The 16,557-nt window shown below is 38.2% G+C and overlaps 1 protein-coding gene across 5 annotated transcripts in view; it reads right to left on the reverse strand.

Moving 5' to 3' along the window:
• Window positions 1-7,029: 7,029 nt before the first annotated feature.
• Window positions 7,030-16,557, reverse strand: part of sntg2 (syntrophin, gamma 2) — a 99,632-nt gene continuing 90,104 nt past the window's right edge. For all 5 annotated transcript variants that reach the window (XM_038729370.1, XM_038729371.1, XM_038729367.1 and 2 more), the window contains 3 exons: window positions 8,796-8,888; window positions 8,193-8,303; window positions 7,030-7,947 (listed from right to left, as the gene is read on the reverse strand). In XM_038729370.1, the coding sequence (XP_038585298.1) occupies window positions 7,819-7,947; window positions 8,193-8,303; window positions 8,796-8,888 (333 nt within the window). In that variant the 3' untranslated portion in view covers window positions 7,030-7,818. The remainder of the gene's footprint in view (window positions 7,948-8,192; window positions 8,304-8,795; window positions 8,889-16,557) is intronic.

The raw sequence follows: 16,557 nt of genomic DNA on the forward strand, positions 1-16,557 counted from the left end.
CTACAGGAGAAAACAAATCTGAAATAAATTTCAAACTTTCTGCCGCACAGCTGTAATGTTTCTTCTGATAATGGATTTGTACTCACATTTATTTGAGCATTGTATTTTACAAGATATGTATCTAAACAAGTATCTAAAAAATTGTTTTAATTTGGTCCACGTCGACCAGCTATAACATAAAAATACTACACTGTGTAAGTAATAATAATCAAACGTCATATACATCACTCGCATGAGTATATTTTCCCTCCAGAACTAGTACTTAAAGTACTTCTGTACTTTCATATAAACAGGATTTTGAATAAAGAAATGGAGTATGCTAAATGCAGGATCTGAGTATTTCTTCCATCGCTGACTGTATATTTGACAATATTGTCAGAACCTTTGTCTATGCCCACCTTACAAGTGCTAGCATTTTAAATGTCAGTAAATAATTAGTATTTAATGTATCTGAGACATCATCACTTTCAATACACAAAACCAAGCACAGGAGCTTCCCCAGCCTCATATGCAGCATTTTCACTTGTGCATAACTGTGTAAGATTTGGGAGGAGAATGGCAGGAGAGCCAGACGTATCTGCCAGAGCAAATGAAACATGAGCTCTGCAGACTAGTCTGGTTCCCGGGCTACTTGTCAGTAAATAATTAGTATTTGAATGTATTCGAGGCATCATCACTTTCAATACACAAAACTAAGAGCAGGAGCTTCCCCAGCCTTATATGCAGCATATTCACTGTGGCAGATTTGGTGTTAAATCTTCCAAATTGTTTTAAAGCAAAACACAAAGCGAGAGGAACATGTTGTCTTCACAGCTTTTTTAAAATTTTTTTAAGATATATAGAGAAGAAATGTTCAATGAGACATATGAATGTTGACACTGACATTTCCATGGGTATATCTCCTTTCTCTAATTCATGAAGAGATGCAGGTGAGTAGTACCCCACATATGGTTGAAAATATGTAATAAAGCCATATTTGCTATTATTAGCTTTTATTACAATCTATTTTTCCAATCCTTATATTTCAACTTATAATAGATTATGAAACTTTTTAGATGACAATAGCTTTTAGCAAAATCATTTATAAAAAAAACAGATACTTACAGTTTAAATGTTTTGCTTCATCAGCTGAAAAACCTGGGAGAATGATGCAGAGCAACAAAAGTAAAATTGCAGTGAAATTACCAGCCATTTTTGCGGACAGCTTACAATAGGCGAGTCAGAGATGTTCACAGTAACAATAAAGACTTATCTTAGTGGTGTGTGCATTGTTGAACCTGCCCTTAAATATTCACATACAGCAGGGAGCCCATTGTGCAGGTTAAGCAAACCCGCCCACACTAGAATAACTTAGAGATTCGGTATTTCTCTTCTCTTCAGTTGACTGGTTTGTTTTCCTTCCATTATTCTAGCCATTCTATCCCAGAGAAACACATAAGATAATACTTACACAGTACATTATCTCTCTTGCACTATTTTTTTGTATACATGGGTATAATCCATCCAGATGTGTGCAATATACGAGATTAAGATGTAATGAAGGAAGTGACTAACTGACAGTAAGTGCAATAACACAATAATAAAGGTTATTCCAGAATCGAGCGGTAACTACGACCAAAAAAGTATGAATATAAGAGATGTCTAAAGAATTTTAGACTGAATAAAAAGGGCATGAAATCATTTGTGAAGAGATAAAGTACTCAGGCTAAGACGGAGGAAGGTAAAGGTCTGTTTGTCCCTCTGCACCTTATAATCCTCTGCCACTGATGGCAATCATAACTGTAGTCTGACAGTTTTAATAGAAATGTTTGAAGCACACCATGACTCCCAAACTTTGACTAGGACAGGACATTTTTAAAACAAATAATGAAATCCAATTGTGAATCTGTTGCCACAAACCGAAATATATTGCTATAGGTGCTTTAATGTCTTGACTGACTTTAATGCTACTGGCTATCCAAACAAATGTGGCCACTAATGAAGTTGAGATATGTTTACGTTTGTTCAAATGCCACAATTACTAGCAGTTACTATGGAAATCTGTATGGTATATATGCACACTAAAGTCACTCCATTCCATCAGCATTCGGTATTCAGTATGGAGTCCAGAGTGGTCCCCAGCGGGCGGCTAATTCCCCCCAGGTGTCTGAGATGGGTGAGATGAGGGAGCTATTGAAACGTCAGCAAGAGCAGCTAAATCAGCTTACTCAAAGCATTGCACCTCCATCCTCCCAAAGTTTTAGCACAGCATGTAGGGTTTACTAACAGTAAGAGTGTGGCAGCAGTCCTGAAGTTGCCTTGGAAACTTCTCCTCAACACAAATACTTCAGTAAGCATTCAGGGTCCAGTGCCGCCAGTGGAGTCAATTGTGAAAGTCACAGCCCATTGAAAGTTGAGCAGTGTACTTGAAATTCATGCTTGACATGGTGCTGATGCAACTTCATGATGCTGTGTGTGTGGCAGCAGCCGGCAGTGACTTCAGCAGCGGGTCTGAGACCATCTCAGTTGTAGCTCTTTGTACATTCTTGTTGTCACGGTGTCTGCTTTAGCCTCACTGCAAAACTGTTTCAGCCAAAACATCTCAACAAATGAATATCTGAGAGTGAAGCTAGTGACATCCAGAAAAAAACTGTTGTTTCATATGCTGTTATCTGAAGAGTTTGTTCTAAATGTGGTATCAGGCAGAGCATTATGAAATACCAAAATATTTATTGTTATAGAGAGGATTGACAAAATATCTGCCACCTGCAGAATATAGTGCAATCCAATTCTATGCAGGTACAATACTGTAAATACTTTCTCAAGTGCAGCAGTGTTCAGTTTTCTACTGTGACAGGTGTTGAATCCACTTTATGGTAATTTCTGCCAATTTAGCCTGTTGTGTTGTTATTTAAATATCCCATTACATGTCCTGAAGTCAGTTTTAGTGACAGCCTCTTTCTGACCGTTGTTGCCAAGACTTTCTAAGTTACATCATTTTGTGTTGTTTAAAAATAATGGAGAGGCAATAAGCAGCCCCTCTGGCCTCTTTTTACCTTCCAGTTGCCTTTTGATGCCTCTGAAAAGTCACTGATAGATGGTAACTGTCAAAACGGAAACTTACTGCAATTTGGTATTCCGCTTACCAAGGCTACAGGTCACAATGGCCGGTGAAATTTTCCTTGCAGTTCTGTTTATTAATAGAACACTTTTTATGACAGCACCATAAAACAGAATAAAAATAGTGTATACCGAAGTGCACAGTGTATTTCTCATGTACAAAATTTGTTAATTAAGCCACTTTACTAATTAAATTCAATATATGTGCTATTATTAAGGTGTTAATTAAGGTACCGCACACTGGTCTGACTTTACTATCTTTATTGTGAGCAACGCGTTTCACCCATTGCTTCTTCAGGCTCACATAGTCAAATTACAAAAACACTTAAAGGTGTATTAAGTAGACCCTGTGCAGGTCATGTGACCAGCACAATCCATGTTTTCCATGACACCTATAAAATTAACATCTTATACAAAGCATTATAGTATAAACAGCAAGAATGTGCTAACAGATCAACAAACATCACAATATATATATTTTACTTTACTTAACACACCTTTAAGTGTTTTTGTAATTTGATTATGTGAGCCTGAAGAAGCAATAGGTGAAACACGTCACAATAGTAAAGTCAGACCAGTGTGCAGTAGTTTATTTGATTTTTCATAGACTTTGCCTGCTATCTACTAGCACCTGATTGTTGTTGCTGTGCTTGGGGAATTTCTTAGTTTCAGTGTTAATTAAGGTGTTGTTTTATTTTAAAGATGACAGACTGTAATCAATGAGCAATTTATTATAGTGAAGAAGCGCAGTAGTCTTTTTTTATTTTACTGCTCTTAAATAACATACACTTCAGAAAGGTATTATTTTTTAATGGCAAATCAACCCTTCAGGATAAATTAAGGTACACTACATAACACACGAGGGTATGACAGACAAGGCATGGCTGTATCTACCACTGAGGTCATATGCTCAGTATTGTTACTAGAAATCTCGTAACTGTTTCAGAAAAAGCCTAAGGTAGACTTAATTAACATTCAAAACTTACACCTAATTGCACATTTGTATGTATTTTTAGGTTATACACACTTATATTTGACTGTGCTCATTTAAAAAAAGACAATATAGAGAATCAAATTATGAAAAGGGTTTTGAAATAGAATAGACAATAAGATAAGAAGAAAATATATTTTAACAGTCAAAGGAACACATAAAATGTCAACAAATCCAAACAATGTACAGACTCTTTTGGTGGCTATATATTTAATTATTTCTAAAATCATGGCTACAGCCTTGTACCTAGATGGTGTTACCAAAATAAAAACAAAAATAACTGTAGAGAGAGAGAAGAGAAACTTTGAAATCCAAGTCAAAAAGCTTTTGGCCATAACATCATATGTCAAGCTCTAAACTATGACAGTGGATTTGCTTCAGTTCGTCTCCTGCTTCATGGAACATGAGGATTCCAAGTGCCACTAAAATTAGAAAACTTCTTGGACAGTTGACTGTTCAAAATATTCAGTTTTAATAATTATTCCATAAATGAAGTCAAGTCAAAGGTAACATTATGTCAAGTTCAGTGGTAACAGATGGTCACAGATTCAGAGCTTGTTCTAAATTAACCTGTGCCCTCCATCACTCATTTATGTATAAGTCCAAAATAAAATAACCTTTGGCCCGGACAATGGATAAACAATCAAGGAGTGTAATAGGGCAGGTACCTATACAGCAAATGAAAACTGACAACCATTGTTCTGTCATTTTTGTCAAACTGAAATACCAGTTAGTGAACTGATTCTTAGTATCACCATGTGGTTGCCACACCAATGTCATTAATACACCACAACAATAGCTACATCTTACGCAATCTGTAACCTCCAGGCTAATTTTTTTGTGTGTCACAAGGCAATGAAATATCACTGTCAGTATCACAGAGTTCAAGGTTTCTCAAATACAGTGCAAAACATATTTTGCATCCCTGTTTGATTTGGCATGTGAATTTTATATTGTATTTGAGTATTTGATGCTGTTTCTTGCTGACATTTTAAACAACATTCTTGTTTTCTGATAAAAACTTCTCTGTGCAGTCTCTGCCATTTCTGCCCAACATGCAAATATACGGAGAAAATGATCCATTTAGCGCATCCACACAATTTGGCCAGATTGTCAACATTCAATGCTATCAGTACCTAACTCTGGATGATGTAGTGACGAATCTCAATTCATCCACCTGCTGTTTTGACACTCTGCCAACTACCTTTTTCAAAAAGGTTTTCAGTTGCTTGGAAATGGACATGCTGAAAAGAGTTGGGCATTTTTCCAAAATCAATTAAATCTGCAGTTGTTAATCCTCTTTTAAAGAAAGGCAACCTGGATCCTTCAATTTTAATAATTACAGACCGATCCCTAATCTTCCATTTATTGGAAAAAATACTGAGAAAGATGTTTTGATTCAACTCAATAACGTTTTAAATGCAAATGGACTTTTTTAAAAATCTGGCTTTAGGAAACATCCTAGCACTGAGATGGCAGTGATACCAGTGTTATATAATGCCTCAGTTTTAGTGCTGGTTGGTCATCGATGCGGCCTTTGATACTGTGGACCATAAAATTGTTCTAGAGAGGCTGGAAAGGTAAGTAGGGATTATCCTTTCAATAGGTTCAGATTGCAGGCAGGATCTATCTTGTTGCCATTGGTGATCATAAATCTGAGCAGATAACCATGACATGTGGAGTCCCCCAGGGTTTAATTCATGAGCCGCTTCTATTCAACCCGTGCGTGCTCCATCCAGGCCAAATGGTACAACAGGACAACATCGTTTATCACAGCTACACAAACGACGCTCAGAATTACTTATCTTTCGCCAAGTGATTCCAGAGCTATAAAGACGAAAACCCAAGTTAGAAATCTTGCTGTTTTAATTGACTCAGGTCTCAGTTTCTGCAGCCATAGCAAGGCAATTACTAAATCAGCATTTTATCATCTCAAAAAATTTTATCTAGTTTATAATCACTCAATAATCTTGGGCCAAAACACATATCTGATCTCCTTGAAGAATATAAACCTAGTAGGGCTACGTTTAGCTACTGTGTTGTACACAGGTCGAACCAACTTCCTGATCATCTCAAATGAGAAATTGTTGTTGCATTTTAGAATTAAATTTTATTCCATTGTGTTTTGAATGCCATTCTAATGCTTTTCTTTGCCAATGTAAAACACTTTGAATCCTTTCTGTTGAAATGTGTAAATAAAACTGCCTTGCCTTACCTTCATGGTGCACTAGCAACACATACTGTTATGTCAGGCTGCATCTGTGGAGCTTGGACCAAGGAGGACAGCATTTGCATATGTGTGTTATACTTTTCAAGTGAGGCTCCTCTTAGTGACCAGAAGCAGCTGGTGACTTTCATTAAAGGGAAATCATCCCCCCTCCCCGACAGTGGGAGTTGTCAGCAAAAAAAGCACAGGAGGACAGGGAATATTTTGAATAAACTGTAAGCTAATGTTAACTTCAGAGCGCAATGATAAAACCATCTGGATGAAAGAAGCACTTCATTGAATAAGTGTTGTGCTGCAGCTCAGCTCATTTTACACTAAATAACAAAGAATGACATTTTATCTGACTGATCCAGTCAGATGAGATGGTAACTTATATTTTGTCAGCAGGCAGCAGGTTATTGAGATAGAGCTAAGCAGAAGATGAACAGTTAAGTGACTGGGCTAACAGATGCTAATGTTACATCCACTGCCATCCCTTCACTTTCAAAGTAGACATACAGACCCACAGGGAGCTGTGATATGTCTCGCATGATAGGCAATTGGGCTTTATGAGCAATTTATTGAAAACACAGCAAATATGCATTTTCACAATAGAACCATCAGCAACTGAAGACATACAGTATTGTTCAGTGTATTAGAATGGAAGTTGATAAAAGTGGATCTGAAGATTAAATGTCACATTTCAGGTAAATGTCCTCATTGGCTAGAAAGATTTGAAACTCAGTCTTTTTGCCTTTATTAGATACAAAAGATGGACAACAGCACAAACATCAAACAATTGTATCTAAGCCAATAAAATAAATGCTGCCTTTGTGAAGATTTTTATTTTCAGAGAGGTGCTGATTCAATTCAGTGGTTATTTGGAGGCTTATTAGACTGCATTACATTGTTTGTGTTACCCCCCCCCCCATTTCACATACATAACAAGAGAAACCAGAGGGACCGGGAAAGGAGAATTACTCATTACAGTTCAACTGTGAATATAAAGAAAAGAAAATCCCTGTCAGAGGTCTGCTGGAGTAAGCCAACATCAGATTCATTTTGTCAGTAAAGATGTACTTACTAGATGTAGGTACAGTACCATAATTCTTCATAGATAGTGTATCAGCTCAGATTCTAAGCTAAATGTAGTGGCAGTTGCTGTATCTGGCGATTTGTGTCAGGTTGTCAAATGTATGGCAGTTACACACCATATGGTAGAACGGGTGATACCTTTCATAGTGATGGAAACAAGTAAGTGTCCATTATGTAATGAGAGAAAACATATTGAAGAAATGGAAGAACTGTGAATCCATTCAGATTGTGTTTTTTCTACCTGTCAAAAATTAAACAACATCTTTCTTCCACCATTAATTTATACATGTTCTACTTCTACAGTCTTTTACAAATATTTATTTTTCAGTAGTTCATACAAAAATAGCAAGAACAAGATAAACATATCAAGTGGCTCTGTGCATAAAATATTTGCCACAGGTGCACTTGACAATGAGGACGTGTCTTCTTAACTGTTCATGTAATTTCCAGGGAAGCTTTGACCGCACATAAAGAGAGGGTCCATGGAGGCCACTTTGGCAGCGATAAAAGAATGTATACAGTGGAGGACAGCTGTTAGGTTAGCAAACTCTAGTTCCTGGAAAAATACAAATAAATGACAGAGAGACACATTAATATGTTCATACTCATAAATATGAATATTTTAAAACTTATGATTTCTTGAAAAACTGGATTTAACACTCTGGTCACTTAGGAGGAAATATTACTAACTAGACATTCTGTAAATTAGTATTAATTGGTATTAATGAATAATAACTGTGCAAACTATGATTCAAAAAGTCTTTGTATACCTTTAATTTTGAAGTGGAAAAAAATGATTACCTTCATTTCTATTTGCTTGCTTTCAGCATTCTTGAAAAGGAGTTTTACCCTGGTTTTCCCATCATCAGAGGAGCCTTTAAGTTGAGAGAACTTATATCGCCACAGCACGGTCTACATGGGAAGGGATTATAAAAGACAGCAGCACAGGGATTTCAATAATGAGCACAACATTTAAACACCACGTCTGACTTCAGAGAGACCTGCATGATCAAGACCTGACATTTTAATGTGCAGATGTACTTTGAGGAAATTTATAATGCATAACAAAAGCACAGCAGTACTTATCACTGCTGTACCAATCTTGCAGTGATCCAATGGACATTGAATTCAAAAAGTAGCAAGGCTGCCAAAATAATCCAAAATGTACATTTAATGACAATAGCATACCATCCACCACTTTATTCTGGTAAGACCACTTTACAAAATGTGTGACATTTGAGAGGATATCTTTATATTTCAGAGTTACTTAAATACATTTTAAAATACAGTAGAAGCCTAAGTGAATAAGGACAGGTGCTGTCTAACTGCTGTCTCAGGAGCAGTTCAGGGAAGAACCGTACCTAACCGGATTGTCAACAACAATTGTGAACTCAGTTACTTCACCTTTGAAGTGCCTTCTGAGCAGGTGAAGCCTGATCCAAAATCTATGGTGAAGCACAGCACATTCCCCTGGCTGCTGCACATGTAGCTTTTGGACTGTTGAGAGAGAATTGATGTCAATTAAAGTCAATTTGATTCATATTACATCAAAGACAATTTGAATATACTGTATGCAAATCAAAATTATTTTTTTCATATGTGGCAGTAAATGCAGCCCACTATTACGGGGGGGTGAATAAATAATTCACTTAGTATTCATCATAAATCTCTCCGTCTTAGCCCTCTTTTCACTTCTTCTTTAAGAACACAGAAAATGTTTTTTCTTCTGGCAACACTTGTCATAGCAGTAAAAGTATAGGTGTAACTAATATTATAAACAATGGCTCCATTCTATTTTGGTGCATCAGTAAGCCAAGCCAGTGATGCAGCATTCACAATTGCACCAAACTGGCACACCTGAGTGGAATGCAGCCATTATTAATGTTATTAGTTACACTTGTGTTTGACAAATCAAAATGTCCACTGTAACAGAGGCCTATGGGGAAGTTATATTTCATGGAATAATCAGGCTAACCGCTCAGGACTGACTTGTAAAATGATCCTTAACCACTTGATAACTGCCACCTGTTTCTAGGAAAAACACCTAAAATAACATACCCAAAATTAATAAGTAATAACTCCTAAACCATTAGGCCTAGATGCATAATTCTGGTCTCCTTTGACAGGTCAGACGCTAAGGAATCCACTAAATTAACCTATTTATTTTTCCACAGCTGAACAGAGCTGGAGCTGAGCTATATTTAGAGTGGTCGGACTATGGTGTGGGATGAGAGGAAAGATATGTGGAAGTCAACTTGTGCAGCCATGTACTGTGAGGGAGCGATTTATGTTGTGATATAAGTTTATTTAGATGCTTGGTGTTTGATGTTTGTTTGGTGTGCTTTTGGGCCAAGTCAAATTCTTGTCTCTTGACAAGATCAATTAATTAGTTATTAACATTGAATGTTTTACTTTATGGTTTTGTTCTTGGCACTGAGTATGATTGCAGTAAATTCAAATACAATTCCTTGCATGCGTGAACATACTTGGCCAGTGATGTCCGTGCTGATCTTTTGTCATCTTGCACCTTTTGTGTACTATGATAAAGACGCATCATAAACTGGAAGCACCCATGACGCAGCAGGTTTGAAGCAAGTTATAGGATTGCTAAGTATTTACAGTTGCAATCAAAATTATTCAACCCCCACTGCAAATCAGGTTTGTCCAAATTTACAGACTTTCAGCTGTTTGCAGTTGTAAAGTAATTGAAATGACTCAACACAACAAAGTAGTCTCAAAATTATTCAACACCCTGAATAAAATCCTTCACAACAGCACAAATATGCAAAAAGGGTGTTCGCACCTGTTGCAACTAATCAAGGGCTTTGTTAGTTGCACCAGGTGTGCTTGAGCTGGAACACATGAAGAGTTTTCATTGAGTACAGTAAGGCGCGTACTGAAAACAGACTGCTTTCATGTCAGAACTCCAAGTCCGCTCCAATATGTTCAAAATCATATAATTAAGCCACAGGAGTTTTGAGAAGCACAACTGGATCTTTTTGGCACAATGGATCAGCGGTATCTCTGGAGGAAGAAGAATGAACCATACATTCATAAGAACAGTCTGCCCACAGTTAGGCATGGTGGTGGCTCGGTGATGCCCTGGGCCTGCTTTGCATCCTTAGGTACTGGAAACCTTCAGCGTGTGGAATGCAAGATGGATTCACTGACGTACAAGGAAATTCCAGGAGAAAACGTCATGCCCTCTGTGAGGAAGCTGAAGCTTGGGCGTCATTGGACCTTCCAGCAGGACAATGATCCCAAGCAAAGCTCAAATTCCACCAAGTCTTGGTTGCAGAACAAGTCCTGGAAGAATGTACAGTGGCCATCACAGTCACCTGACATGAACCCCAGAGAAAATCTCTGGTGGGATTTGAAGAAGCGGTTGCAGCACACAAACCCAGGAATATTACTGAACCGGAGGCTATTGCTTATGAGGAATGGGCTAAGATTCCTCAGGAAAGCTGCCAGAAGCTAAAGTACTAAAGATGCTTGCCATGAAGAGGTTGAATGATTCTGAGACTGGAGAAGTCATTAAAAGTTGCATTTTCAGCTGAATTTGGGGAAACCACTTGTTGCATTTGTTCAATGCAAACAGCTGAAAGTCTGTAGATTTTGACAATGAACCTGATTTGCTGTGGGGGTTGAATAATTGAAACGGTATGTTTGAATTTTTTAATCGTTACCTCTGACTGCTACAGGATTTGTATTTGCAAAAGGAAGTCTATACTGTAAATGCAGATGTAGAGCAATTGTGATTTTTTGGATATCAAAAAAGAGCAGTAATATGTAAACCCATTTGCAGAAAGCCACCAGTGTAATCTAATAAACATCAATTGTCTCATCTAGCTCTCACAAACAGTTGAAACATTATTATGTCATGCATCCACATACAGATGCTCATTGTTTTTATTGTATTTCCTTCTCATGAATATTTTTTCTTATACTCACAATATTACTTTGCCCATTCATAGATTTTACATGTGGAGAGTTTGTCTGACACATTAGAAGAAGATGGAAGATCTGATACAAATCAATATTTTTTTTTTGTCCTGGATTTGCTGTCGGCAAAAGCAACATCCTGCGCAGCTTCCTGATAATGTCAAGAAACGTAAAAGAGGAAATCCATTTTAAAAGCCATGAATCTTTAACATTCACTTTGCTGCTGCAACACAAACAAGCATGTGTCTCGCAATTCTTTTCACAGGTCTTTTGAAAGCACTGAAGTGTAAGCTTTCTACTCTCTGTGGAGCAATTTCCCTCTAAAGGCTTTTCTTGCCACATGACTTAATTTGTGTCGTCCACTCAATTGGAATACCAAGACTTTTGATTTTGTATTTGTGTTATATATTCCTTTTATTTCCACCTCACTTGAGAACAGCGGGGACATGGTGATTTCAATTATAGAGTGCAGTGTGCAGTGAATATGGCGTGGGACTGTTCAGTCCTTTTACAGAAAGTCTTTTCTGCTCACAGGCCTCAACCTCCCTGTCTTTAGTGGTGTCATGAATTCAGCTGTGACGGAGATAAAAAAAAAATAAAAATACAGTGGCAGGCCAGCCGTTAAGTTCTTCCTGTCATGGTGAGCAGTTACTACACTTAGCTAATTGGAACGGATTTTTCTGTGGGAATTAGCAACATGAAATACAACATGAAATATTTTTTTAAAGATAATCTCCTTAGCTGAGTCTGACAGAAATAAGGGCATGTGTGGGGAATATAATAAAACAGAGGACATGTGTAAGAATTTTTTTTTGTCTCACAAATGTGTGTAGTGTTGCACTGCATCTTTTCTTTAATAATTTGGTCAAAAAGAGATCAAAGGAGATCAAAGCTGAAGTCTTTAGAAATTGGTCACAAGTCCATGACAAGGAAGCTGCTAAATACATATTGATACAAACACCAGCACCAACTGTGAATACAGCACTGAATTTTAAGAGAAACTCAATACCAAGCTGAAAAGCGTCATTTCAATTACCTTTTCTTCAAAATTCCCAATCTGTTGCATGTGAACCGAACCCAACAGTGATGTTAGATTTAAAGGAGACCTATTGCGGTTCTGTATTTTGTGCTTTTCTGTATTTTGTCTCTTATCTATAATGTTACAATGTCAGATGTTCATGTTAAAAATGGCCAAAGCTTCAAATAATTATGTTAACATATTTAAAAATAATCCCTTTGAGCCAAAACCTCATATTTCCCTTTGTTCTTAACGCTCTGGTTTCAACTTTCAACTGTTTGGCTCTGAATGATGTCATTAACATCCGGTTTTCCATATATGGTCATTTGCTCACAGCCTGTCAACCGCTAAGCTTAGTCTGTCTATACCAAGGGGCTAAGCCAGAGATCAAACAGTGAAGCCAACCGAAGCCTGCATGGAGGGTTCCATGCAGGCCCCAAAATGATGTCAAAATCCTGCAACATCCCATCGCACATTAGAGATGCAACTGTATTTGTTAGATAATAAACAGTGACTTCAAGTTGGTGTTTGGGAGGTGAGCATTGTAAGTGGGCGGATTAAAAAGTGACGATCCAAGTCAGACAAACACACAACACGGAAGACTTTTGAACTACGGTGTTTCTGCCGTTGCTCTACATCATTAAATTAAGCTGCGTGATCATGTGCAGTAATCGCTAGTGCCAACAGGAAGTAGCCCTGTAGGAGTATTTCGTAGGACCAAAACTGACTTCACTGCTCTCCATTCAAATCCACGGGGTGGCGTCGTCCATTTGCCACCAGCTGGCAATGTGTGTCACAACCGTTTTTATATTCTTAGCTGCTGATGTGTGTGCTTTTGGTTCGGGATTTATTTCCTCTGGAGGAATTGTTATTTTTAATGCGTGAGAAAGCTTTTCCAAAGCAAGTATATGACTTTGTTTAAAGAAGAAATAACAAAATCGTAGCTTTGGTCTTGGGTGCAGAACTATTATGCCACTTGGCAGCCACTGACTCCTGAGCAAAATATATATGCGTTTTAAGCAGCTACATGTTCCACTGCATTCACCAGCTAATTGCTAATTTATTCGTTTATCCATTTATCCAAGCAGCTGTAATGGTGAGTTTATTAGAGATTTTTTGCCTAAACAACTGCCTGTTGTAGCCAAAAAACTAAAGTATGAGCACCAAAACAGTAAAGTTTTGGGCTTTAAACTCCAAGCTAAAAAGAATGAAAAGAAAATATTAAGATAAAATTAGTAATGCAGGTTGAGGAAGTTCTGTCTTTGGTGCTTAACATTTGAACTAGGAACTTGTGTATTATTTAAATAAATTATTTACAGTAACATCTGATATTTAGTTACAGTGCCTTGCGAAAGTATTCGGCCCCCTTGAACTTTTCGACCTTTTGCCACATTTCAGGCTTCAAACATAAAGATATAAAACTGTAATTTTTTGTGAAGAATCAACAACAAGTGGGACACAATTATGAAGTGGAACGAAATTTATTGGATATTTCAAACCTTTTTAACAAATAAAAAACTGAAAAATTGGGCGTGCAAAATTATTCAGCCCCTTTACTTTCAGTGCAGCAAACTCTCTCCAGAAGTTCAGTGAGGATCTCTGAATGATCCAATGTTGACCTAAATGACTAATGATGATAAATAGAATCCACCTGTGTGAAATCAAGTCTCCGTATAAATGCACCTGCTCTGTGATAGTCTCAGAGGTCCGTTTAAAGCGCAGAGAGCATCATGAAGAACAAGGAACACACCAGGCAGGTCCGAGATACTGTTGTGGAGTTTAAAGCCGGATTTGGATACAAAAAGATTTCCCAAGCTTTAAACATCCCAAGGAGCACTGTGCAAGTGATAATATTGAAATGGAAGGAATATCAGACCACTACAAATCTACGAAGACCCGGCCGTCCCTCTAAACTTTCAGCTCATACAAGGAGAAGACTGATCAGAGATGCAGCCAAGAGGCCCATGATCACTCTGGATGAACTGCAGAGATCTACAGCTGAGGTTGGAGACTCTGTCCATAGGACAACAATCAGTCGTATACTGCACAAATCTGGCCTTTATGGAAGAGTGGCAAGAAGAAAGCCATTTCTTAAAGATATCCCTAAAAAGTCTCGTTTAAAGTTTGCCACAAGCCACCTGGGAGACACACCAAACATGTGGAAGAAGGTGCTCTGGTCAGATGAAACCAAAATCGAACTTTTTGGCAAAAATGCAAAACGTTATGTTTGGCGTAAAAGCAACACAGCTCATCACCCTGAACACACCATCCCCACTGTCAAACATGGTGGTGGCAGCATCATGGTTTGGGCCTGCTTTTCTTCAGCAAGGACAGGGAAGATGGTTAAAATTGATGGGAAGATGGATGGAGCCAAATACAGGACCATTCTGGAAGAAAACCTGATGGAGTCTGCAAAAGACCTGAGACTGGGACGGAGATTTGTCTTCCAACAAGACAATGATCCAAAACATAAAGCAAAATCTACACTGGAATGGTTCACAAATAAACATTTCCAGGTGTTAGAATGGCCAAGTCAAAGTCCAGACCGGAATCCAATCGAGAATCTGTGGAAAGAACTGAAAACTGCTGTTCACAAACGCTCTCCATCCAACCTCACTGAGCTTGAGCTGTTTTGCAAGGAGGAATGGGCAAAAATTTCAGTCTCTCGATGTGCAAAACTGATAGAGACGTACCCCAAGCGACTTACAGCTGTAATCGCAGCAAAAGGTGGCGCTACAAAGTATTAACTTAAGGGGGCTGAATAATTTTGCACGCCCAATTTTTCAGTTTTTTATTTGTTAAAAAAGTTTGAAATATCCAATAAATTTCGTTCCACTTCATGATTGTGTCCCACTTGTTGTTGGTTCTTCACAAAAAATTACAGTTTTATATCTTTATGTTTGAAGCCTGCAATGTGGCAAAAGGTCGAAATGTTCAAGGGGGCCAAATACTTTCGCAAGGCACTGTACCTGCAGTTCAGGACAGATATGCAAACAGAGGATATTTGAATTTGTAATGGCATATGTATTTACCGAGACACTAGAAGACCCCAAAAGTGAAATATGACAACTTGCCTACTTGCTGTGATCTAAAAGACCTTATCAGTGCCATGTTGGGTTTCATCATCTCCAAAAAAAAGTCCAGACGAAAAAAAAAAAAAAGTAAATGGGGAACATGAGAGGGAAAAATGCAGGCTGGACAATTTTGTCAGTTATACCCCCTACTTCTACCCCATCAGCAATGTTTATATAATGCGCACATCCAGTCACTTTGAAGGTTATCCTAAGTTGGACTCTGCTGAGTGCTCCTCAGAAGCCACAGGAGGCTAGCCTAATTGGCTGGAGAACATAGAATCACAAGAAAACTGAAATCCTTCATCACTTTCATTGGTTTCCCAAAGGATTGTGTCCCACATTTGCATCATTAAAGAGTGAAAAAATGCTACATTATCATATTTCATACTGTTTGCATTTATACTGACCGGGGGGGGAGGGGACTGCCCATGCAGACCTGACTTTGTAAGAAGTGTAGAGTCACTTATAAAGTACAGTCATTAATCCAGTGGAACGTCAGGCTTCTATCTCACTGTCAATCAAGTATCTGTTGATCCTGTCTGCCTCATGTTGGACGTGGAGACAGAATAGGCCTACATGCAGTCTAATTCGCTGTTCGAGAGAAGACTGTTTTTCAATTGGTCCTTTTTTTGTGTGTAGAACTTCTCTGCTGCACAAGACACATTTGCAGGGTACTGTGTTGTAATGTAATTGTATCTAGTCACGGTAGCCAGGATCTTGTAGACCTTGCTTTGTGTGCCTTTTCTCTTACCCTATACTAACCTCCACAGAAAAACACACACGCACACACACACACACACACACCTGGGACCTACAGTTGCAGCCTAAACTCTAGCTGGGCTCCATGCCATTTTGTTGAGGGCAGAAAGAGTGTATCTGCCATTTTGGGTCCTGGTCTACCAACCATTTTGGATCAGAGTGTAACATAACCACACGTTGTCACATCCGCCATCTTCCTCACTCACTTCCCCCTAACCTTACTCATCACAACTACACGCCTCACCTTAAACCTTACCCTCACCCAATTCTAACATGAACCCTAAAATCAGGTCTTCACTGTTAAAGACTTCCACTTTCAACCCTATTAATGTGAAATAGCGTTCAGTTATAGGTGGGCAGAACCCTACATGAG

The sequence above is a fragment of the Micropterus salmoides genome, unplaced genomic scaffold (assembly GCF_014851395.1).
Source record: "Micropterus salmoides isolate LMB-PRFRI ecotype aquatic unplaced genomic scaffold, ASM1485139v1 Ms_hic_scaffold_19, whole genome shotgun sequence".
In the NCBI taxonomy this organism is placed as follows: domain Eukaryota; kingdom Metazoa; phylum Chordata; class Actinopteri; order Centrarchiformes; family Centrarchidae; genus Micropterus; species Micropterus salmoides.